At 41.0% G+C, this 17,514-nt stretch overlaps 1 protein-coding gene and 1 long non-coding RNA gene across 4 annotated transcripts in view; one reads left to right on the top strand and one right to left on the bottom strand.

Annotated features, from left to right (window-relative positions):
• The window catches only part of LOC129709338 (uncharacterized), a 37,531-nt gene extending 23,406 nt beyond the window's left edge, over positions 1–14,125 (bottom strand). Inside the window, exons 1-2 of the long non-coding RNA XR_008725502.1 lie at positions 14,002–14,125; positions 9,210–9,506 (exon numbers count right to left, since the gene is read on the bottom strand). This is a non-coding gene — a long non-coding RNA (uncharacterized LOC129709338). The remainder of the gene's footprint in view (positions 1–9,209; positions 9,507–14,001) is intronic.
• Positions 1–14,221, top strand: part of tpcn1 (two pore segment channel 1) — a 79,962-nt gene extending 65,741 nt beyond the window's left edge. For 2 of the 3 annotated variants that reach the window (XM_055655615.1, XM_055655617.1), the window contains exons 18-27: positions 392–499; positions 2,569–2,640; positions 2,746–2,835; positions 4,184–4,296; positions 4,394–4,440; positions 4,546–4,614; positions 6,876–6,960; positions 8,160–8,299; positions 11,024–11,104; positions 12,613–14,221. In XM_055655615.1, the coding sequence (XP_055511590.1) occupies positions 392–499; positions 2,569–2,640; positions 2,746–2,835; positions 4,184–4,296; positions 4,394–4,440; positions 4,546–4,614; positions 6,876–6,960; positions 8,160–8,299; positions 11,024–11,104; positions 12,613–12,738 (931 nt within the window). In that variant the 3' untranslated portion in view covers positions 12,739–14,221. The remainder of the gene's footprint in view (positions 1–391; positions 500–2,568; positions 2,641–2,745; positions 2,836–4,183; positions 4,297–4,393; positions 4,441–4,545; positions 4,615–6,875; positions 6,961–8,159; positions 8,300–11,023; positions 11,105–12,612) is intronic. The other variant, XM_055655614.1, reaches the window with a different exon arrangement.
• Positions 14,222–17,514: the final 3,293 nt, after the last annotated feature.

The following is a 17,514-nucleotide window of genomic DNA, read 5'->3' as shown; positions in this document are numbered from 1 at the left end:
CAGTATGGAGGCATGCGCTCACTTTGGGCCACTATGTTTGCAACTGGTCACTGAGATGGTATAATCCAGTTTCAACCTGGTTTAAGTGAGTCCCCTCACCCAGCCTTGAGGATCATCTTACATCTTAGGCTGACCTGCCTTAACCCATTGTCCACTTTAACCGATTGTCTGCTTGACTCGCTGTCTCTTTGCAACATATATTCTACCAACTTATTTTAATTTGAAGTGTTTTTTTGGATGTATCATGTTGATCATAATCAATACTCATATCTAAGCCACTCCAAATGCGACCAAACCCAAATGTTTGTGGAAGGATTGGAGAAGAGGCAGGGCTATGATGTGGGCACAGGATAATTTCATAAAAGGGTGATTTGTCTCCTTCATCTTTTAGGTTTGATTTCCTGGTTACCATATTTGCATTTGTTGGAATAGTGGTCTTGGCATTTGATATGGAGCCATTCTATTTCATTGTTATATTGAGGCCACTTCAGTTGCTCAGGTTAGTAATTAGTTCTTTATACAGTGTTTATCTTCTCCAGGTAGACAGCATTTCTAAATCTGGCTAGATTTCAAGAAAATGTGCTTGCTTCTGAAGTTAATGTACTTGATGTCTTTTTATTACTTTGACCTTGCTTTTTGAGTCATTGTCTGGACAATAAACACATATTTGCAGATGAAACTGAGAATGTTGTTTATATTTTACTGGGCAGATTGTCAACCTGGCATTTGAATATAAACATGGCATTAAAAACTGCTGGTAATAATCATGACACAATCTTCATTTTCACAATAGAAATGTAAATCGAGCAGCTCTTAAATGAGTAACGAATCCAATCGGAAATGTCCTCATTCTTCAGGGAACAGGGGTTCCCCTCGACTCACCATAGATGAGGCTCTCATCCATACCCCGCAACATTGCTCTCTCTCCCCATCACCCCCACTCGTAACAAGGGCAGAGTCCCCCTAGTCCTCACCTTTCACCCCACTAGCCGTCACATACAACAAATAGTCCTCCGCCACATCTTCCCATCGCCCCCCCCCTGTCTGGTTACCGCAAAGACCACTCCCTCCGTAACTCCTTGGTCAATTCTTCCCTTCCCTCCCGCCCATCCCCCCCCTCCCCCCCCCCCCCCCCCCCCCCCCCCCCCCCCCCCCCCCAGGCACTTTCCCTTGCAACCGCAAGAGGTGCTACACCTGTCGCTTAATCTCCCCCCTTGACTCCATTCAAGGACCCAAGCAGTCGTTCCAGGTGCGACAGAGGTTCACCTGTATCTCCTCCAACCTCATCTATTGCACCCGCTGCTCTAGATGTCAGATGATCTACATCGGTGAGACCAAGCGTAGGCTTGGCGATCGTTTCGCCGAACACCTCCGCTCGGTCCGCATTAACCAACCTGATCTCCTGGTGGCTCAGCACTTCAACTCCCCCTCCCATTCCGAATCCGACCTCTCTGTCCTGGGCCTCCTCCATGGCCAGAGTGAACACCACCGGAAATTGGAGGAACAGCCCCTCATATTCCGCTTGGGCAGTCTGCACCCTAGTGGCATAAACATTGAATTCACCAATTTCCGGTAGCCCTGGCTGTCTCCTCCCCTTCTCAGCTCTCCCTCAGCCCTCGGGGTCCTCCTCTTCCTTTTTCCTTTTTCCTTTCTTCTCCCCATCCCCCTTCTCCCCATCCCATCCCCCCCCCCCCCCCCCACCCTACAGAAGAAGGGTTTCGGCCTGAAACTTTGCCTATCTCCTTCGCTACTTAGATGCTGCTGCACCCGCTGAGTTTCTCCAGCACTTTTGTCTACCACCAATTATAACAAACATGTGTGGGATGGCGCAGCTGGAAGAGATGCTTCCGCACAACTCTAGAGATCCTAGTTCGATCCTGACCTCGGAGTGTGGAGTTTGCATGTTCTCCCTTTCACTGTATGGGTTACCTTTGGGTAGTCCAGTTTCCTCGCATTTCCCAAAGACCTATGAGTTTGTAGGCTAATTGGACTGTGTAAAATTGCCACTAATGTGTTGGTATCTGTAAAATCTATAAATAATTATATGCCCCTGTGAAAAAGTGAAAACTTTCCTATTTAAAGCGGAAAATTGTTGCACAGGTCCACCATCGATTTTACGGCACCTTTAGAGTCCAAGCTTTTCTGGATAGTCTGTTTTTGCCGGACCAACAGAGGCCTCGGCCTCCGAGAAGATTCCAACAGTACAGTAACGGTCCGCCTAGACTGCTGGGGAGCCGAGATACCGGCCCGCAAAGTCAGCCTCAGAAGTCGGCTATGGGCATGGAGTTCCAGAGCCTCGGTCGCAGGGAGCATATTCTACCTGCCGATCAGCACGGAAGTCTTGATGAGGTTGAGATCGGCCGCCTCACCCGGCATCGGCACCACATTTTCTGGGGGACTTCCGGGGTGGATTTCAAGTGCATTCCAGATTAATGTCCAGATTAAACGAGGTGCCTAACCACCAGTTGCTGGAAAGTCAGTGGTGGACCTATATATATCACTCAAGTAACAAAATAAGTTTTCTTTCTGACATACGAGATTTGCTAAATGATCTACTCTATTCTCCAGATTATTTAAGATTAAGCGAAGATACAGAGATGTTCTGGACACAATGTTTGAATTACTTCCCAGAATGGCCAGGTATGGTTGAGAACTTTGATTATTGTTCATTTTTAAGAAAATATCGTTTACTAATTAAATATTATTTATAATATAACACTGAGCATATTGTTTATCTCTTTCCAGTTTAGGGTTAACACTCATGATATTTTACTACTCGTTTGCAATAGTGGGAATGGAGTTTTTTGGTGATGTTCTCTACCCTAACTGCTGCAAGTAAGTGTATTTGTAGGATTAAGAAAACCTAACTGTAATTTAAATTATTTTCCCTGATAATGAAGAATATCTCACTCCTAAACACATCTCCCCATACTGAAATATTTATTTTCTCAGTGCCCTTTGGGGAGAGACAGGTCCAGACTAGTCTTGCTGTGTTGATTTCTTCTCATCCTATTTAGTTCTGTTCTGGTAGGCATTGAAATACGCAAGTATCAGAGTATTTTTTGATGAGAAATACCAAGGCTAAAGTCATGTAGGAAATTTTGGTTTAGGTGTAGATTTATTACTGTCCCGTGAACTGAGGTAAAATGGAAAAGTTAATTTTGCATGTTTCCCCCCCATCAAATCAGATAATGCTACACATTGATACAATCAAGCCAAACTCAAGTATAATAGTTAGAGCAAAGGTAAAAATATAGTTTCCAGCATTGTAGTGCAACAGCTCCGGAGACGGAGTACATTGTCCGCAATGGGCTAGAGGTGCATAGGACAGAGTCCTAGCTGATGGAAGGCTGATAACAAAGGGGAAGAAGCCCTTTGATATTCTGCTTAGACAACCAATGCACTACAGTGAACTGGACACACCATCTACTGGAGAAATTAAAGAATACATTTGTCCCTGAATACTTCAATAATTAGAAATCTAGGGTTTGTTTATTGGATTAATAAGTCACGACGGGATTCTGAGGCAATTTATCATGAAGACAAGAAATCTTCAAATTTGTTTCTTATCTGCTCTGAATCAACTGATCTCAGTTAAAGTTGAAATTTGAGCATTGCAGCCGCTTCAATGGCCTTCATGAGTCATGCTGACAAGTGTGAGTGTGTGGATGTAAGATGAGGGCAGCATTTGTGTCAGCTGGCACCGTCGTCATATTAGCAGAATATTATGACTTTGAAGTCAGGTATCACTATATCCTTCAAAGGACAAACGTTGAGATTAGCAGGAAGTTTCAGCAGGACTTGATTAATTATAAAAACAAGATATGGTTAAACATTTTAAAATAGCAATGCAGTCAAGAATTTATCACTAAGGGAATGAGAAATCATTGCAATGTGTTTCTATTACATGATCCAAATACCAATCTGGGTGGTCCATTCTGAAAAGGGGTGTTAAATAGGGGAGGGAAGATGTATGTTTAACTCATTAATAGCATGTTTTAGTGTGGGATAGTAATTCTGTTTGCTTTACCTCATCAACCCAAACATATCTCTACATAGTTAGAGATGTTTCGTATTGGCAAGATGTCCTTGACTGTACAATAATATTATTACATTTTTGGAGCACTTTACTCCATGTTGGTGTCGCTACAACTCAGAATATGACCACATTCTTTGTCTGCAGTAACAGCATGGTAGCAGATTCATACCGTTGGATAAATCGGACTATTGGTGACAGAACAGTGATACAGGGGTATTATTCACTCAATAACTTCAATAACATCCTGAACAGTTTTGGTGCGTAAGATTCATGTATTATTTCTCGATTTAGCATGGCATACAATGAGAGCGCTGCAAATAATCAGGTACATTTTTGTTGTTGTTTTTTTTGCAGTTACTTTGTTTGAGCTGACTGTTGTAAACAATTGGTATATAATCATGGTGAGTTTTCTTGACATTAAGCACATTTCCCAACAATAAGGTCCATGTCATTTAGTCCGTGACTTTAATTTAAAATAAAAACTAGCTACAATTCTCTCTTTGCAGGAAGGCGTGGTATCTCAGACATCTCATTGGAGTCGTATTTACTTTATGACTTTCTATATTGTAACAATGGTAAGTAAAATACCATATTACTGCTCTTTCTTCTTCTTTGATATTACAATTTCTGTCTTCGTAATGTAGAACTTTAAATCTGGTTGCTAATGAACAATAATAATAATAATGAATTTCTTATAATAGTAAACCTTATGGAAAATATCAATGCAAAAACCTCTTCAGAAAATGAAACTAACTCGTGTTTCTTTTGCAATATTTATTCCTCGTCACTTCAAGAGTCTGGATTATAAATCACTGTTCAATAGTTATCTGTCACTTTCAGTTATTCAATGGTTCTGCCATGCTCTCAATGAAATTAGAACTCTTCCATGATGCTGCCTCTTTCTTTGAAGTGGATGCTGTGCAAACAGTTCTTGGTTTCTTGGTCCTCCAAGTTGCTGGGCTTGTTGGTACCAATGAGTGTTTGGGAAGGTACAATTGAGTATCGGAATTGGATAAGGGGTAAGGGATCTGAGAGTGACCATTTTTACCAGGAACACACTGCTTGGATCAATAATGAAAGCAGAGTCACTGACAGCATTTAAGACGTGTCAAGATGAACACATCAATCACCAAGCATAGAAGGCTATTGGCCATGTGCTGGAAGAAGTAATTAGTGTCAATGGGTCCCTGCTGGTCGGCTTGGATATGGTGGGCCAAATGGCCTGTTTCCATGGTCTATGACTCTATTACTACCTGACCCAATGAGGTCCTCTAACAGTGTTTTGCTCAAGCTTTCCACGAGATTCTTGTGACTGTAAAATGCTATAGATTTTGAAACGCTTATCCCAATGGAAGTTGTTATTAAATATTAGTTACTCTATTAGACAGGTCACACCTATTTATCGGGGCTCCAGCAGGGGTTAAATATTAGATTATTTTCACTGAACTGTTTCAGAGGACTGGTGCAGGAGGTTCAATTACTAATTTGGTAATTAATAGAACCTTGTTTATCGCTCAGATTTTACATTGTGGAAAGAGGTTGTTCCATTGTGATAGATAACCAATGGGTCCACCATACCTCCGGATACTTTTTTTAATTAAATGTACGAAATAAAAAGAAAATCTACTTAGTGAAAAGATTGTCCATTTTAGCCACTGGTACCGCAATTAGAACTATCCCACAGAGTGCTGATTTGTTATAGCATTTGTGGTCCCCCAGTTAGAGTATGTACCGGACTGTAACTTGAAAAAAACAATCTGTTGAGATGCGGTCTGCTATGGAGGGATACTGGCATTAATCAGCACTTGGCACCACAGGCCAGCTCCCTGCATGGCAACTCATTGCTAGATCTATGCCACATCATCAGCACTTCAGTGGGGAGGGCAAGAGTTTGTGTCCAGTTTTACCAGAACCCACAGTACAGGCACAGTAGCAGGGAGAGTCGGAGTTAATGCCAGGTTTGCAGCACAGCAGTGATGTTTCGCTACATATAAAATTATTATGACCTCCAGACATTGATTTCCTGGAATTCCAGAGAATGCGCTCTGTGTATTAAAAGAGTTACTGGTGTATATAGCTTTTTTAAATGTTGCATAGGAGGAGGGGGTGGGGGATAGGGTGAGTGAAAGCACTTTGTGAATTTGAACAACTTACATTAACTTCAAAGAAAAGAATTGCAATCATTTGAGTAAATAACACTGATTTCTGTAGATGAAAAAATGCTGGAGAAACTCAGATGGTGAGGCAGCATCTATGGAGAGAAGGAATTGGCGACGTTTCGGGTAGAGAAGGGTCTCAACCTGAAACGTCGCCAAATGCCTTACCTGCATTTTATGTCTACCTTTGATTTTACCAGCACCTGCAGTTCTTTCTTAACTGATTTCTGTAACTCCATTTACACCTTCTGCTTTTTGGTTATTGATGTGTAATGTATTTCATAAAGCATTTAAGTCGACCTTAAATTATTTGTGTAATTTTTATTTAGAAAAGTTTAATAACATTAGAATGTAATTCTAATTCTTAGTTAGAAGTAGACATTGAAAATAAAACAGTACAGAACTGGGCCCTTGGCCCACAATGTCTGTGCTGAACATGAAACCAAGTTAAACTAATCACCTCTGGCTGCCTATAATCCATATCCCTCCATTTCCTGCATATCCATGTCATATTTTGTAATGTCACCAACCTGACATATTTACCTTTAATCAAAATTAATTATCACATCCTGAAAAAACATCTACAAATTTGCAAATTTACTGAAATCGTTTTGTAAATGATTCTACTACTGTTTATTTATCATGACCATCAGTGGTGATTTATTTTGTTTCTTATATAGGTTGTGCTTACTATTATCGTTGCCTTTATTTTGGATGCCTTTCTATTTCGTATGAACTACAGTAGAAAAAATAAAGATGAGGAAGGTATGTATCTTCCCATTTGAACTTCCGTTATTGAACTCGCATATATTCTCTTAGAGATTCAATATTTTGTTTTCTTGCACTCATTTTTTTCATATTTAGAATAGAATCAGTTAAGAAATTGGTATTCTGGGTCACCTAGAAATCAAATCTAATGAGTATATTCTTATTGTGATGATGTTACAAAATGATATACAGATGTTTAGATTAGTCATCCAAAAGTTTAATTTAAAACAGAAATGCTGTAAATCAGTAGGTTGGGCAGCGTCTGCGGTGGAAAAAATAGAATGCTTTCAGTCAATTTCCTTTAATCAGAACTGTGAAAAGTTCAAACTTACCCCTGCAGAGAAAGCGGAAGGGATGGGAAAAACAAAAGGAAAGGAAAGTATCTGTGATGGGATGGAGACCTAGAAAGAATGAATGATATACGCTGGTATTGCTGACTGAGAAGGTGTGGTGAAGATAAGTCTGCTGGTAGCGTACGGTGACAAATGAAAATCTGAAATATCAGAAAAAATAAGGGGGGAAAGAATCATTGGAAATATGAGATACAAATCTAGAAGAGCTGATTATTACCTGAAGTATTTGAATCTGGTGTACAGTCAAGTCAAATCTATTTCATTCTCATGTGCACAAGTCCTGATGGCTGTAACTTTCCAAGTTAGAAGAGGAAGTACTATTTTAGACTTTAGAGACATAGCCTGGAAACAGGCCCTTTGGCCCATCAAATCCACGCCGACCAGTGATCGCCCCAAATACTAACACTATCCTACACACGGACAATTTACAATTTTACATAAGCCAATTTCCCAAAAAATCTGTTTGTCCTTGGAGTATGGAAGGAAACCGAAGCACCCAGTGAAAACCCACGCAGTCACAGAGAGAACATACAAACTCTGTATAGACAGTACCCATAGTCAAGATCGAACCTCGCCATCACCTCAAAGGGAGTTAAGGATGGTCAGGAAATGCATGTCTTGCCAATGATGTCCATATGCAATGAATAGATGTTCAAAGAGAGTCTGGAAGAAACATCTTACTCAAAGTGATAGGAAATCAAATAGGCAGATATGGATATATGGAAGATATGGGTATATGATAAGAATGAGATAGGAACAGAGGGTTTCGTTGAGAGAAAGAAAGATGAGAAGATATGCCAGTGTGAAAGGTTGAGATAATGTTTGTACTTTTTGTCCTTGTAGATGAGAATGGAATTGTTTTCGAGACTGAGGTGGACAAAGCGGAAATTGACAGACTTCTTGAATACAACAAACAGAATGGTTCTTCATCCTCTGCGATCTCTGGACTTGTTAAATTGTCATCCAGAATGGCAAACAATGATGTATGTATTCACATCTAACATCTTCTTCAATCATTGATTTATTTTCATTTTTTATTATCTGAGGTTAGCAGATAATTAGCAATGGTTGTCCTGATATTCAGGGTAGCCAGGGAAAGTCTGTAAAAGACGATACGGTGTTGGTGAGTGCAGTGTGAGGCAATTTTTTAAAATTTATTTTTTTACCTCAAAATGTTATTATTTCATCAAAAACAGAAAGCTACAGATGCTTAAATCTGAAATAATCAACAAATGCTGGAAATACTCAGCAGATCAGGCAGCGGCCATGAAGAATTATACCGGTAGTTAATCTTTCAGATTGATGACCTTTCAATCAACTCTAAAAAGTCACTGAACGCTCATCAACTTGAAAGGTGATTACTTTGTTCACGGATGCTGCCTGAGCTGCTGGATATTTCTAAATTCCTTTGGTGGTGTTTGATGTCATGTGGATGTTAGACCATTTAACAGCCTGAAAATGGTTGTGCCCTTTCAGGTAGTGTACTGTTCTAATTTGTTTTTTTGAATATATATATCTCCATGGGGTTACATAAAATATAATGGTAACTCACAATTCACAAAACTCAATACAAATAAGATTCAGGATTTGTTTATGTATATACAAATGTATATACAATGTATATATGTGGTTGCGCCGCGCATGCAGCTGATGCTAGCATGCAGTCCGTCTGTATGTCTTCTTTCTTTGTCATATCGTTAATGTTAGATTATGTTTTAGTCTATTTTTAGTTGTCTATTATGTGGGGGAGGCTTTTTAATCTCTTCCTTCAACGGGGATGCGACCTTTTTCCGTGTCATATCTCCGTTCGCGCTGAGGCCTAACATCGAGGAGTTTGTGGCCTCCAACTGGAACCGACCTTGAAGGCTCAGGTCGCAGAGCCTGTGGACTTACCATTGCGGAGCTGGCTGACTTCGGAGGGTATGCTGCGATGCAGCTGCGACTCGACTTTGGAGGCTTCAGCCATGGGCCCTGTGGACTGCAACATCTGGAACTTGCTGATCCCTGGTTGGCGACCAATTTTCGGGAGCTCCAGCAACAGCTGCTTCGTCCGCTCCGAATCGTAAGGCGTGAATCGGCCTGTTCGCAGGGCCTTTCATCGCTTGCCGCGGTTTAAAATCGACTGCGCGATCTTCCATCACCCACTTCAACATCGGGAGTCTCGATTGCCTCGAAGTAGCAGTTGACTGCCTGACCGCGGGAGAAGAAACAAGGAAGAGATAAGACTATTTTTACCTTCCATCACAGTGAGGAGGTGCCGGGAGGAGAGTCACTGTAATGGATGTTTATGTTAAATTGTGTTAATTGTGTGTTTTGTTGCTTTTTTACTGTTATGACTGCATGGTAACGAAATTTTGTTCAAACTTGTTTATGAATGATAAATAAAGAAATTCAATTCAATGTACATTCTTATCACTAGGTGGCAGTTTTAACACATGGATAACACTCTAGTGATGTATTCATTATTTTGCTTGCATAAACATCAACAACTGTATATATTTTTTAGTGATGCAGTATGGAAACAGGCCCCCTGGTCCACCGAGCATGCCAACCAACGATCACCTCTACACAAATTCCATGTTATCCGAGTTTCGTGTCCTACACACTATTGGCAATTTTGCAGAAGCCAATTAACATACATACCTGCACATCTTTGAAATGTGGGAGGAAACCGGAGTACCCGCAGAAAACACACGCGGTCACAGGGGAGAACGTATAAACTCCGTTCAGACAGCACTCTTAGTCAGGATCAAACCTGAGTCTCTGGCGCTGTGTGATAGCAACTCTATCACTGTGCCACTGTGGTGCCCAAAATGTTTTTAACTGCCCCTTGTGGTTCAAATTTGTTTTGTAAGTATTCAGCTGCATTGTCAGAGGATTTTAAATTCCAATTCGTAGGATTGATGTAATTGTAATTCACGTGTTACAATTGGTCATTGGGAAAGCAAAATCAAAATAGGGTTGTTGATGACAAATACTGTTTTTACTGGCACGTGAAATCTGGTGGGAGTCAAAATCCATCTTACCTGTGATATCATTTTCATTTTGAATTAATATCTTTACTTAAGTTTTCTCAACAATTGCACAAATAAGGACAATTTATAAATTAATAGCAGGATCTGGGGGTGGGGGCAGGGGAGACCTCAACCCAGTAATCATTTCCCATCCAATTATATTTTTATGACTAACTTGAATCTGTAGTAATCCACTTGATGACAACCTTGATTTTTAATGTGCCCAATAGATGAGGGTAAATTAGAAACAAAGGAATTCCCACTAGAAGCAAAAAGCTGGAAGAACTCATTGAGTCAGGTAGCATCTGTGGAGGGGAATAATAGGTGACATTTCTTGTCAAGACCCTTCTTCCTCCAGTGGTGTGTGTTTTACTCAAGATACCAGTATCTGCAGTTCCTTGTGCCTCCACTTCCCACTGAGTTATTTAACACACCATTCAATATTTTCAGTGTGTGTTTATGAAAACTGACCCTAGAAACAGGTTGCCTAAATACGTTTTGGTGGGGAGTGTTGTGTGACAATCAGTGCGTCCAAGAGAAAGAAGAAGAGAAAGATAATTACCATGTATATTGTTGGTGATATATTTATAACTACTCATTATGATTTCATAACCGCTTGAAACTTCCCCCTTTTTGGCATATTTAAATTGTCATAAGATTTTATCTATAATTATGTTCTATGTTTTATTGCAGCAACTTAAAATGGTTTTTATTGGCAGAAGATTAAGAACAAAGAGTGACCTGAGTATTAAAATGTATGAAGAGGAGATTCAGGTATTAGAATCTTAACACTAACGTTAGTACACTGTGCTGTGATTTCCACATGAACAAATGAATTTTTTGGTTTAGAGATGCAGGTTGGAAACGGGTCCTTCGGCACACTTTCCCATGTCAGTCAACGATCACTTGTTCACCCTAGTTATCTGTTATCCCTCTTCCTCATCCATTGCCGGCACACTAGGGGCAATTTGCAGCAGCCAATTAATCTACAAATCTACATGTCTTTGGGATGTGGGAGGAAACCGGACCATCAGAAACCCACGTGGTCACAGGGAGAACGTGCAAACTCCACACAAACGGCACCCGAGGTCAGGGTCGAATCCAGGTCTCTGGCACTGTGAGACAGCAGCTCTACCAGCTGTTTCATTTTGCTGCCCGTTTAGATCAGCTAGAATATTTGTTAGAATGTATTTCAGATGGAAGTAATTTTGTAGAATTGTCTATGAAACTTTCTTCAATAAAGAGCTAATTTCTTCACAAAGGGGTGTATAATTTAATAGGGGTAGGTGTTAGCCAAGGCTTAATGAATGGAAATTCTGTCTAACTGATGACCAGATCAGCAATTGTCAATTATAAAGGACCATTTAATTGATGTTTAGAATTTGTTTGTGATGTGATGTGCTGCGTAATCTCTTCTCGTGAAGGCCACCGTATGTATGCTTGATTTTAATTATAGTGAACTTCTTCGTCAAAAAAAATAGAACTAATCAATTCAGTCCTTGAGTGAAACAGTGAGGAAGCAGGCCCTTTGGCCCAATGCCAGTGAGGTTTTATAACTGAGTGAGTCCTTTTACCTGCATTTGGCCCACATCCTCTAAACTTTCCCTATCCATGTGCTTGTCTGAATGCCTTTTAAATGGCACCATTGTACCCACTTCAACTGCTTCCTCTGTCAGTTTGTTCCACATATGCACCATCCTGTGCATGAAGAAATTGGCCCTCTGATCGCTTTTAAATCCTGCCTCTCTCACCTTAGACTTGTACCCTTTAGTTCTGTATTACTCTACACTGAGAAGAAGATCGTGACCATACACTTATCTGTGCCTTTCATGATTTTGTATACCTCTATAAGGTTACCTCTCATCCTCCTACACACCAGGGAAAGAATGTCCAAACCATATCCAGCCTCTCATTTTAACTTAAGCCCTGGTCATATCTTGATGAATCTTCTCTGCGCCCTTTCCAGGTTAAAGACATCCTATTGCGGGGATGTAACTCCAAACATAGTTTCACAAAAGTCTGTCCATTGTAGCATGATATCCCAACTCCTGTATTCAATAAGGGTAAACTCCTGAGTCTGAAGAAAGGTATTGACCTGAAACGTCACCAATATATGTTCTCCAGAGATGGCCTGACCTGCTGAGTTACTCCAGCACTTTGTGTTTTTTACCCATGCTGAAGAAGACAAGCTCTCCAAACACCGCCCTGCCTGCCTATGTTGCCACTTTAGTCGTTGATTTCTTGTACAATATACAGAAACAAAAATGTATCTCTTCCCACAGGAATGGTACGAAGAGCATGCCCGGATAAACCAAATGCAGCAGGACCAACCACTGGAATGTATTTTGAACTCCAACACGCACCTGCCATCTGCAGAATTGCGACAGCGCTCCCAGACTGTAACTTAGAAATATAACCAACTTGTCCACAATGCAATAATTATTCAGTATTATTTTGTATCTGGTGTTTTGCACGTATGCACTTGGGGATGTTCTGCCAGTTCGAAGACCTACTGTGATGGTACAATGCTGAATTCTGGAAGGGGTCAGACTGCTGGGGAGGAAAGAGTCCACGTTACTCAGAAATTATGATCTGATGATCTGTGGTAAGCTATATGTGTCAAAAAATATATATTGTTATGTTTATTTAAGTTCCATTGATATTTAGCTTTTAGCAGTTTTTATTTCATACCTGAATTAATAACGTGCTCTGTGGGTAGCTGATCACAATATTTTAATATAAAAAAAACCTCCATAACCAGTGTTTTTTATTGCGGCAGTTCTCATTGTCAGTCTATAAGATGTACTATACCTAAAGGAATCATTCTTTTTTGACTCAGAAGATGTAATTCTCAGGGTCACCTATTTGTAAGCCATAGTATTATATACAGGAAGCTACAGTGCCCTCCATAATGTTTGGACAAAGACCTATCATTTATTTATTTGCCTCTATACTCCACAATTTAAGAATTGTAATAGAAAAAAATCATTTGTGGTTAAAGTGCACATTGTCAGATTTAAATAAAGGCTGTTTTTGAACAGTTTGGTTTCACCATGTAGAAATTGCAGCAGTGTTTATACATAGAATCTCCATTTCAGGGCACCATAATGTTTGGGACACAGCAATGTCACGTAAATGAAAGTAGTCATGTTAAGTATTTTGGTGCATATCCTTTGCATGCAATGATGACTTGAAGTCTGCTATTCATGGACATCACCAGTTGCTGGGTGTCTTCTCTGGTGATGCTCTGCCAGGCCTGTATTGCAGCCATCCTTAGCTTATGCTTGTTTTGGGGTCAAGTCCCCTTCCTCTTCAGCATATAAAAGGCATCTCAATTGGGTTCAGATTGGGTGATTGACTTGGACACTCAAGAATTTACCATTTTTTAGCTTTGAAAAACTCCTTTGTTGATTTAGCAGTATGTTTGCAATTATTGCTTGCTGTAGAATGAACTGCCGGCCAAAGGCAAAGGCAAGTTTATTTGTTTAGCACCATTCGTGCAAACAACAATTTAAGGTGCTTTACAGGAAAGAAAAAATAAAATAGTCAATAATTAAAAATTGCAAAATAAGCAATACGACAAATGTATGAATAATAAAACAACGTCAATGAAACAATAAAACGATTTTAAAAAGCACATAAAAGGGTTAAAATTAGACGGTTAAGATTACCTGCATGTCGGGTTATGGACAAGCTATAGTAAACAACAGTGTTTTTAGGCCTGATTTAAATGCGCTTACAGTCTGTGCACACCTCAGGTGTTCAGGAAGCTTGTTCCACAGGTGTGGAGCATAAAAACCGAATGCTGCTGTTTTTAAGGCTTCGGGAAAATGCCCCGATTGAAGGAAAGTGTTTACTATGTTCAGTACTTCTGGTGCAACACTGTTAAAAATATTTTTAAAGAAGCTTGTGGACAGTCTTTCAAGAATTGGGCCCTCCAGCACAGAACCAGAGAGTCCCACCACTTCACTGTCTGTTAAGCAGTATTTTGTACGGTCCAAGTATCAAAATTAGCACGGGAGACTAGAAGCAAAAAACTATCTTTCAAGTAAGCATCAAGACAGCAGGTAGTTCAAGACAGCTGTGGACTTTAGCTGTTGAGTTTTGTAAACAAAATAATCCCGATCTTTCAAGTAAGAGAAAGTCCCACCCACTTCTTTCAGTCAGTAGAGTTGCATAATCTAAAAGTTTAAAATGTTTAGGACCTTGTAGTGATTCATTAGTGAATCTTAAAAATATTATTTTGGGTATAGGTTGACAAAGCCATGTTCCCTGAGGTGGAGCTAGACATTGTTTGTCTTATCTTCAGAATTTTATCAGTGAAGAAATCTGCAAAGTCATTGCACGACTTGCTGGACAGGAACTCAGGAGGGACTGATGATGAGGGGTTTGTCAGTCTATCGACAACGGCAAGCAGGGTGCGGGAATTATTATTTTTGTTGATAACCTCTGAGAAAAAGGACTGCCTTGCCCCTTTCAATTCCTGATTATAGATACGGAGGTTGTCTTTGTAGATGTCGTAGTGGACCTGTAGTTTGGTTTTTCGCCACCTACGTTCGGCCTGTCTACACTTTGTTCTTTGGGATCTCACTGCTGTGGCATTTCTCCATGGTGACTTTTTCCTTCCAGATAAAACCTTGGTCTTTAGTAGTGCAATAGCATCCATAAGAGTCATAACATTGGAGCTAAAACCATCCACATGGTCAGAGGCCGAGGGCAGAGTTGGTGGTGGTGTATAGGCCTGAGTAAACAATGCGCCGGTGTTTTCATTGATACAGCGCCTTTCGGTCACCTCTAGTTCTTTTCTGACACCGCTAGCAGAGATGGTCGTTTTAAAAAATACACAGTGGTGATCGGAAAGAGCAACATCAGTCACCATAACATCAGAAATGTCGAGACCCTTGGAAATAATCAGATCCAATATATGCCCCCTATTGTGAGTTGGCTCTGTTACGTGCTGATTAAGTCCAAAGTTGTCCAAAATGTTCAGGAGCTCTTTTGTACCTCCATCCTCTGCATTATCTATGTGAATATTAAAATCACCCACTAAGACAACACAATCGAAATCAATGCATACAATGGACAGTAATTTGGCAATCTCATCAAAAAACTGTGCATCATATTTTGGTGGCCTGTAAATAGTTAAAAGTATTGTTCGCTGGGGAGAACTCAGCTGAGCAGCGACATATTCGAAGGAGTTGAAATTTCCACAGGACATTTTCTTGCATTGTAAAGTCTCTTTATATAAAATGGCGACTCCACCTCCTTTGCTGTGTATTCTGGCTTCATTTATAAAAATAAAACCGGGAGGTGCTGATTCAATCAAAACTGTGTTTCTGTTAAAAAGATAAAGTCAAGATTGTGCTTAATAATAAAATCATTGATTAAAAATGACTTGCCTACTAGTGATCTAATGTTCAATAATGCCATACTTGTATTAAAAGCATGATTTGCAACAGTTGGTAGAGGTGTGTAGTCCACTGACCGCAGATTGTCCACACAGACTCCAGCGCCCCTGTTCCTCCTCTCTCGGGTACAGTACAGCTGGAACGCCGGGCAAACTCGGTCAGGGACGGCCAGCTGACGTGACAGGTCTGGGGAGAGTGGATGTGAGGTGCCCTGGGGAGCCAGCCAGAGGAATGACAGTCCCGCACCGGGAGTAGCCGGCAGCCAGAGTGGAGGCGAAGGGTCTGGGTGAACCAACCGGAGGCACGACGGCCTCGCAGCTGGACCAGGAAGCGCTAACAGCCATGGTGCAGGAGATGTGCGTGCCGAGATCGAGCAGGAGTGAGAGCGGGCGAGCCTTCTCGTCCTCACCGAGACACCTGCCCGTTTTCCCCGTCTCCTGGTTCGCCTGCGCGGACAGCTGCAGCACGCATTCACGGCTCCCTCAGGAAATCTCCGATGCACGGCACGATGGAAAGTCCTCGCCCCGGGGCCTCGCGAGCACGCCACCGAGGCACCAATGGCCAGTAGCGCCTGGCTTCTTCCACCAATGTCCAGCAGTGTCCGACGGTCGTAGGAAATAAATGACTGTGCACTATGCACACACAGCGACACGAACAGAGACAGAGACAGAACAAACACAAGTGGCAGTGAACAGAGACGGCGAGCAGCCGGGAACAGGTGAGGCGCGGCCATAATTGTCTGGAAAGGCCAATGAGTTTTGAGGCATTTGTTTGAATTTGAGCAGAAAGGATGTATCTTATATACTTCAGAATTCATCATGCTACTACTATCAGCAGATGTGTCATCAATAAAGATAAGTGAGCCAGTACCTTCAGCAGCCATACATGCCCAGGCCATAACACATCAACCACTGTATTTCGCAGCTGAGGTGGTATGTTTTGGATCTTGGGCAGTTCCTTCTCTCCACCATACTTTGTTCTTGCCATCACTCTGATATAAGTTAATCTTCATCTCATCTGTCCACAAGACCTTTTTCCAGAACTGTGGTTGCTCTTTTAAGTACTTCTTGGCAAACTGTAACCTGGCCATCCTGTTTTTGCGGCTAAACAGTTGTTTGCAGCTTGCAGTGTAACCTCTGTATTTCTGTTCGTGAAGTCCTCACGGAAAGTGGTCATTGACAAATCCACACCTGAAGACTGTTTCTGATCTGTCGGACAGGTGTTTGGCGATTTTTCTTTATTATAGAGAGAATTCTTCTGTCATCAGCTGTGGAGGACTTTCTTGGCCTGCCAGTCCCTTTGTGATTAGTAAGCTCACCAGTGCTCTCTTTCTTCTTAATGATGTTCCAAACAGTTGATTTTGGTAAGCTCAATGTTTGGCTGATGTCTCTAACTGTTTTATTCTTGTTTCTCAGTCTCATAATGGCTCATTTGACTTTCATTGGCACAACTTTGTTCATCATGTTGATAAACAGCAATAAAAGGTTCCAAAGGTGGTGGGAAGACTAGGTGCTGAGAGCTCTCTTATACCTGCATTAAAGAGGCATTTAAACACACCTGAGCAATTACAAACACCTGTGAAGCCATGTGTCCCAAACATTATGGTGCCCTGAAATGGGGGGGCGACTATGTATAAACACTGCTGTAATTTCTACATGGTGAAACCAAAATGTCTAAAAAATACCCTTTAATAAAATCTGACAATGCGCACTTTAACCACATGTGATTTTTATGTATTACAAATCTCAAATTGTGGAGTACAGAGGCAAATAAATA

The sequence above is a fragment of the Leucoraja erinacea genome, chromosome 25 (genome assembly GCF_028641065.1).
Source record: "Leucoraja erinacea ecotype New England chromosome 25, Leri_hhj_1, whole genome shotgun sequence".
NCBI classification, from domain to species: Eukaryota; Metazoa; Chordata; class Chondrichthyes; order Rajiformes; family Rajidae; genus Leucoraja; species Leucoraja erinaceus.
This window is presented reverse-complemented; position numbering and strand designations above follow the sequence as displayed.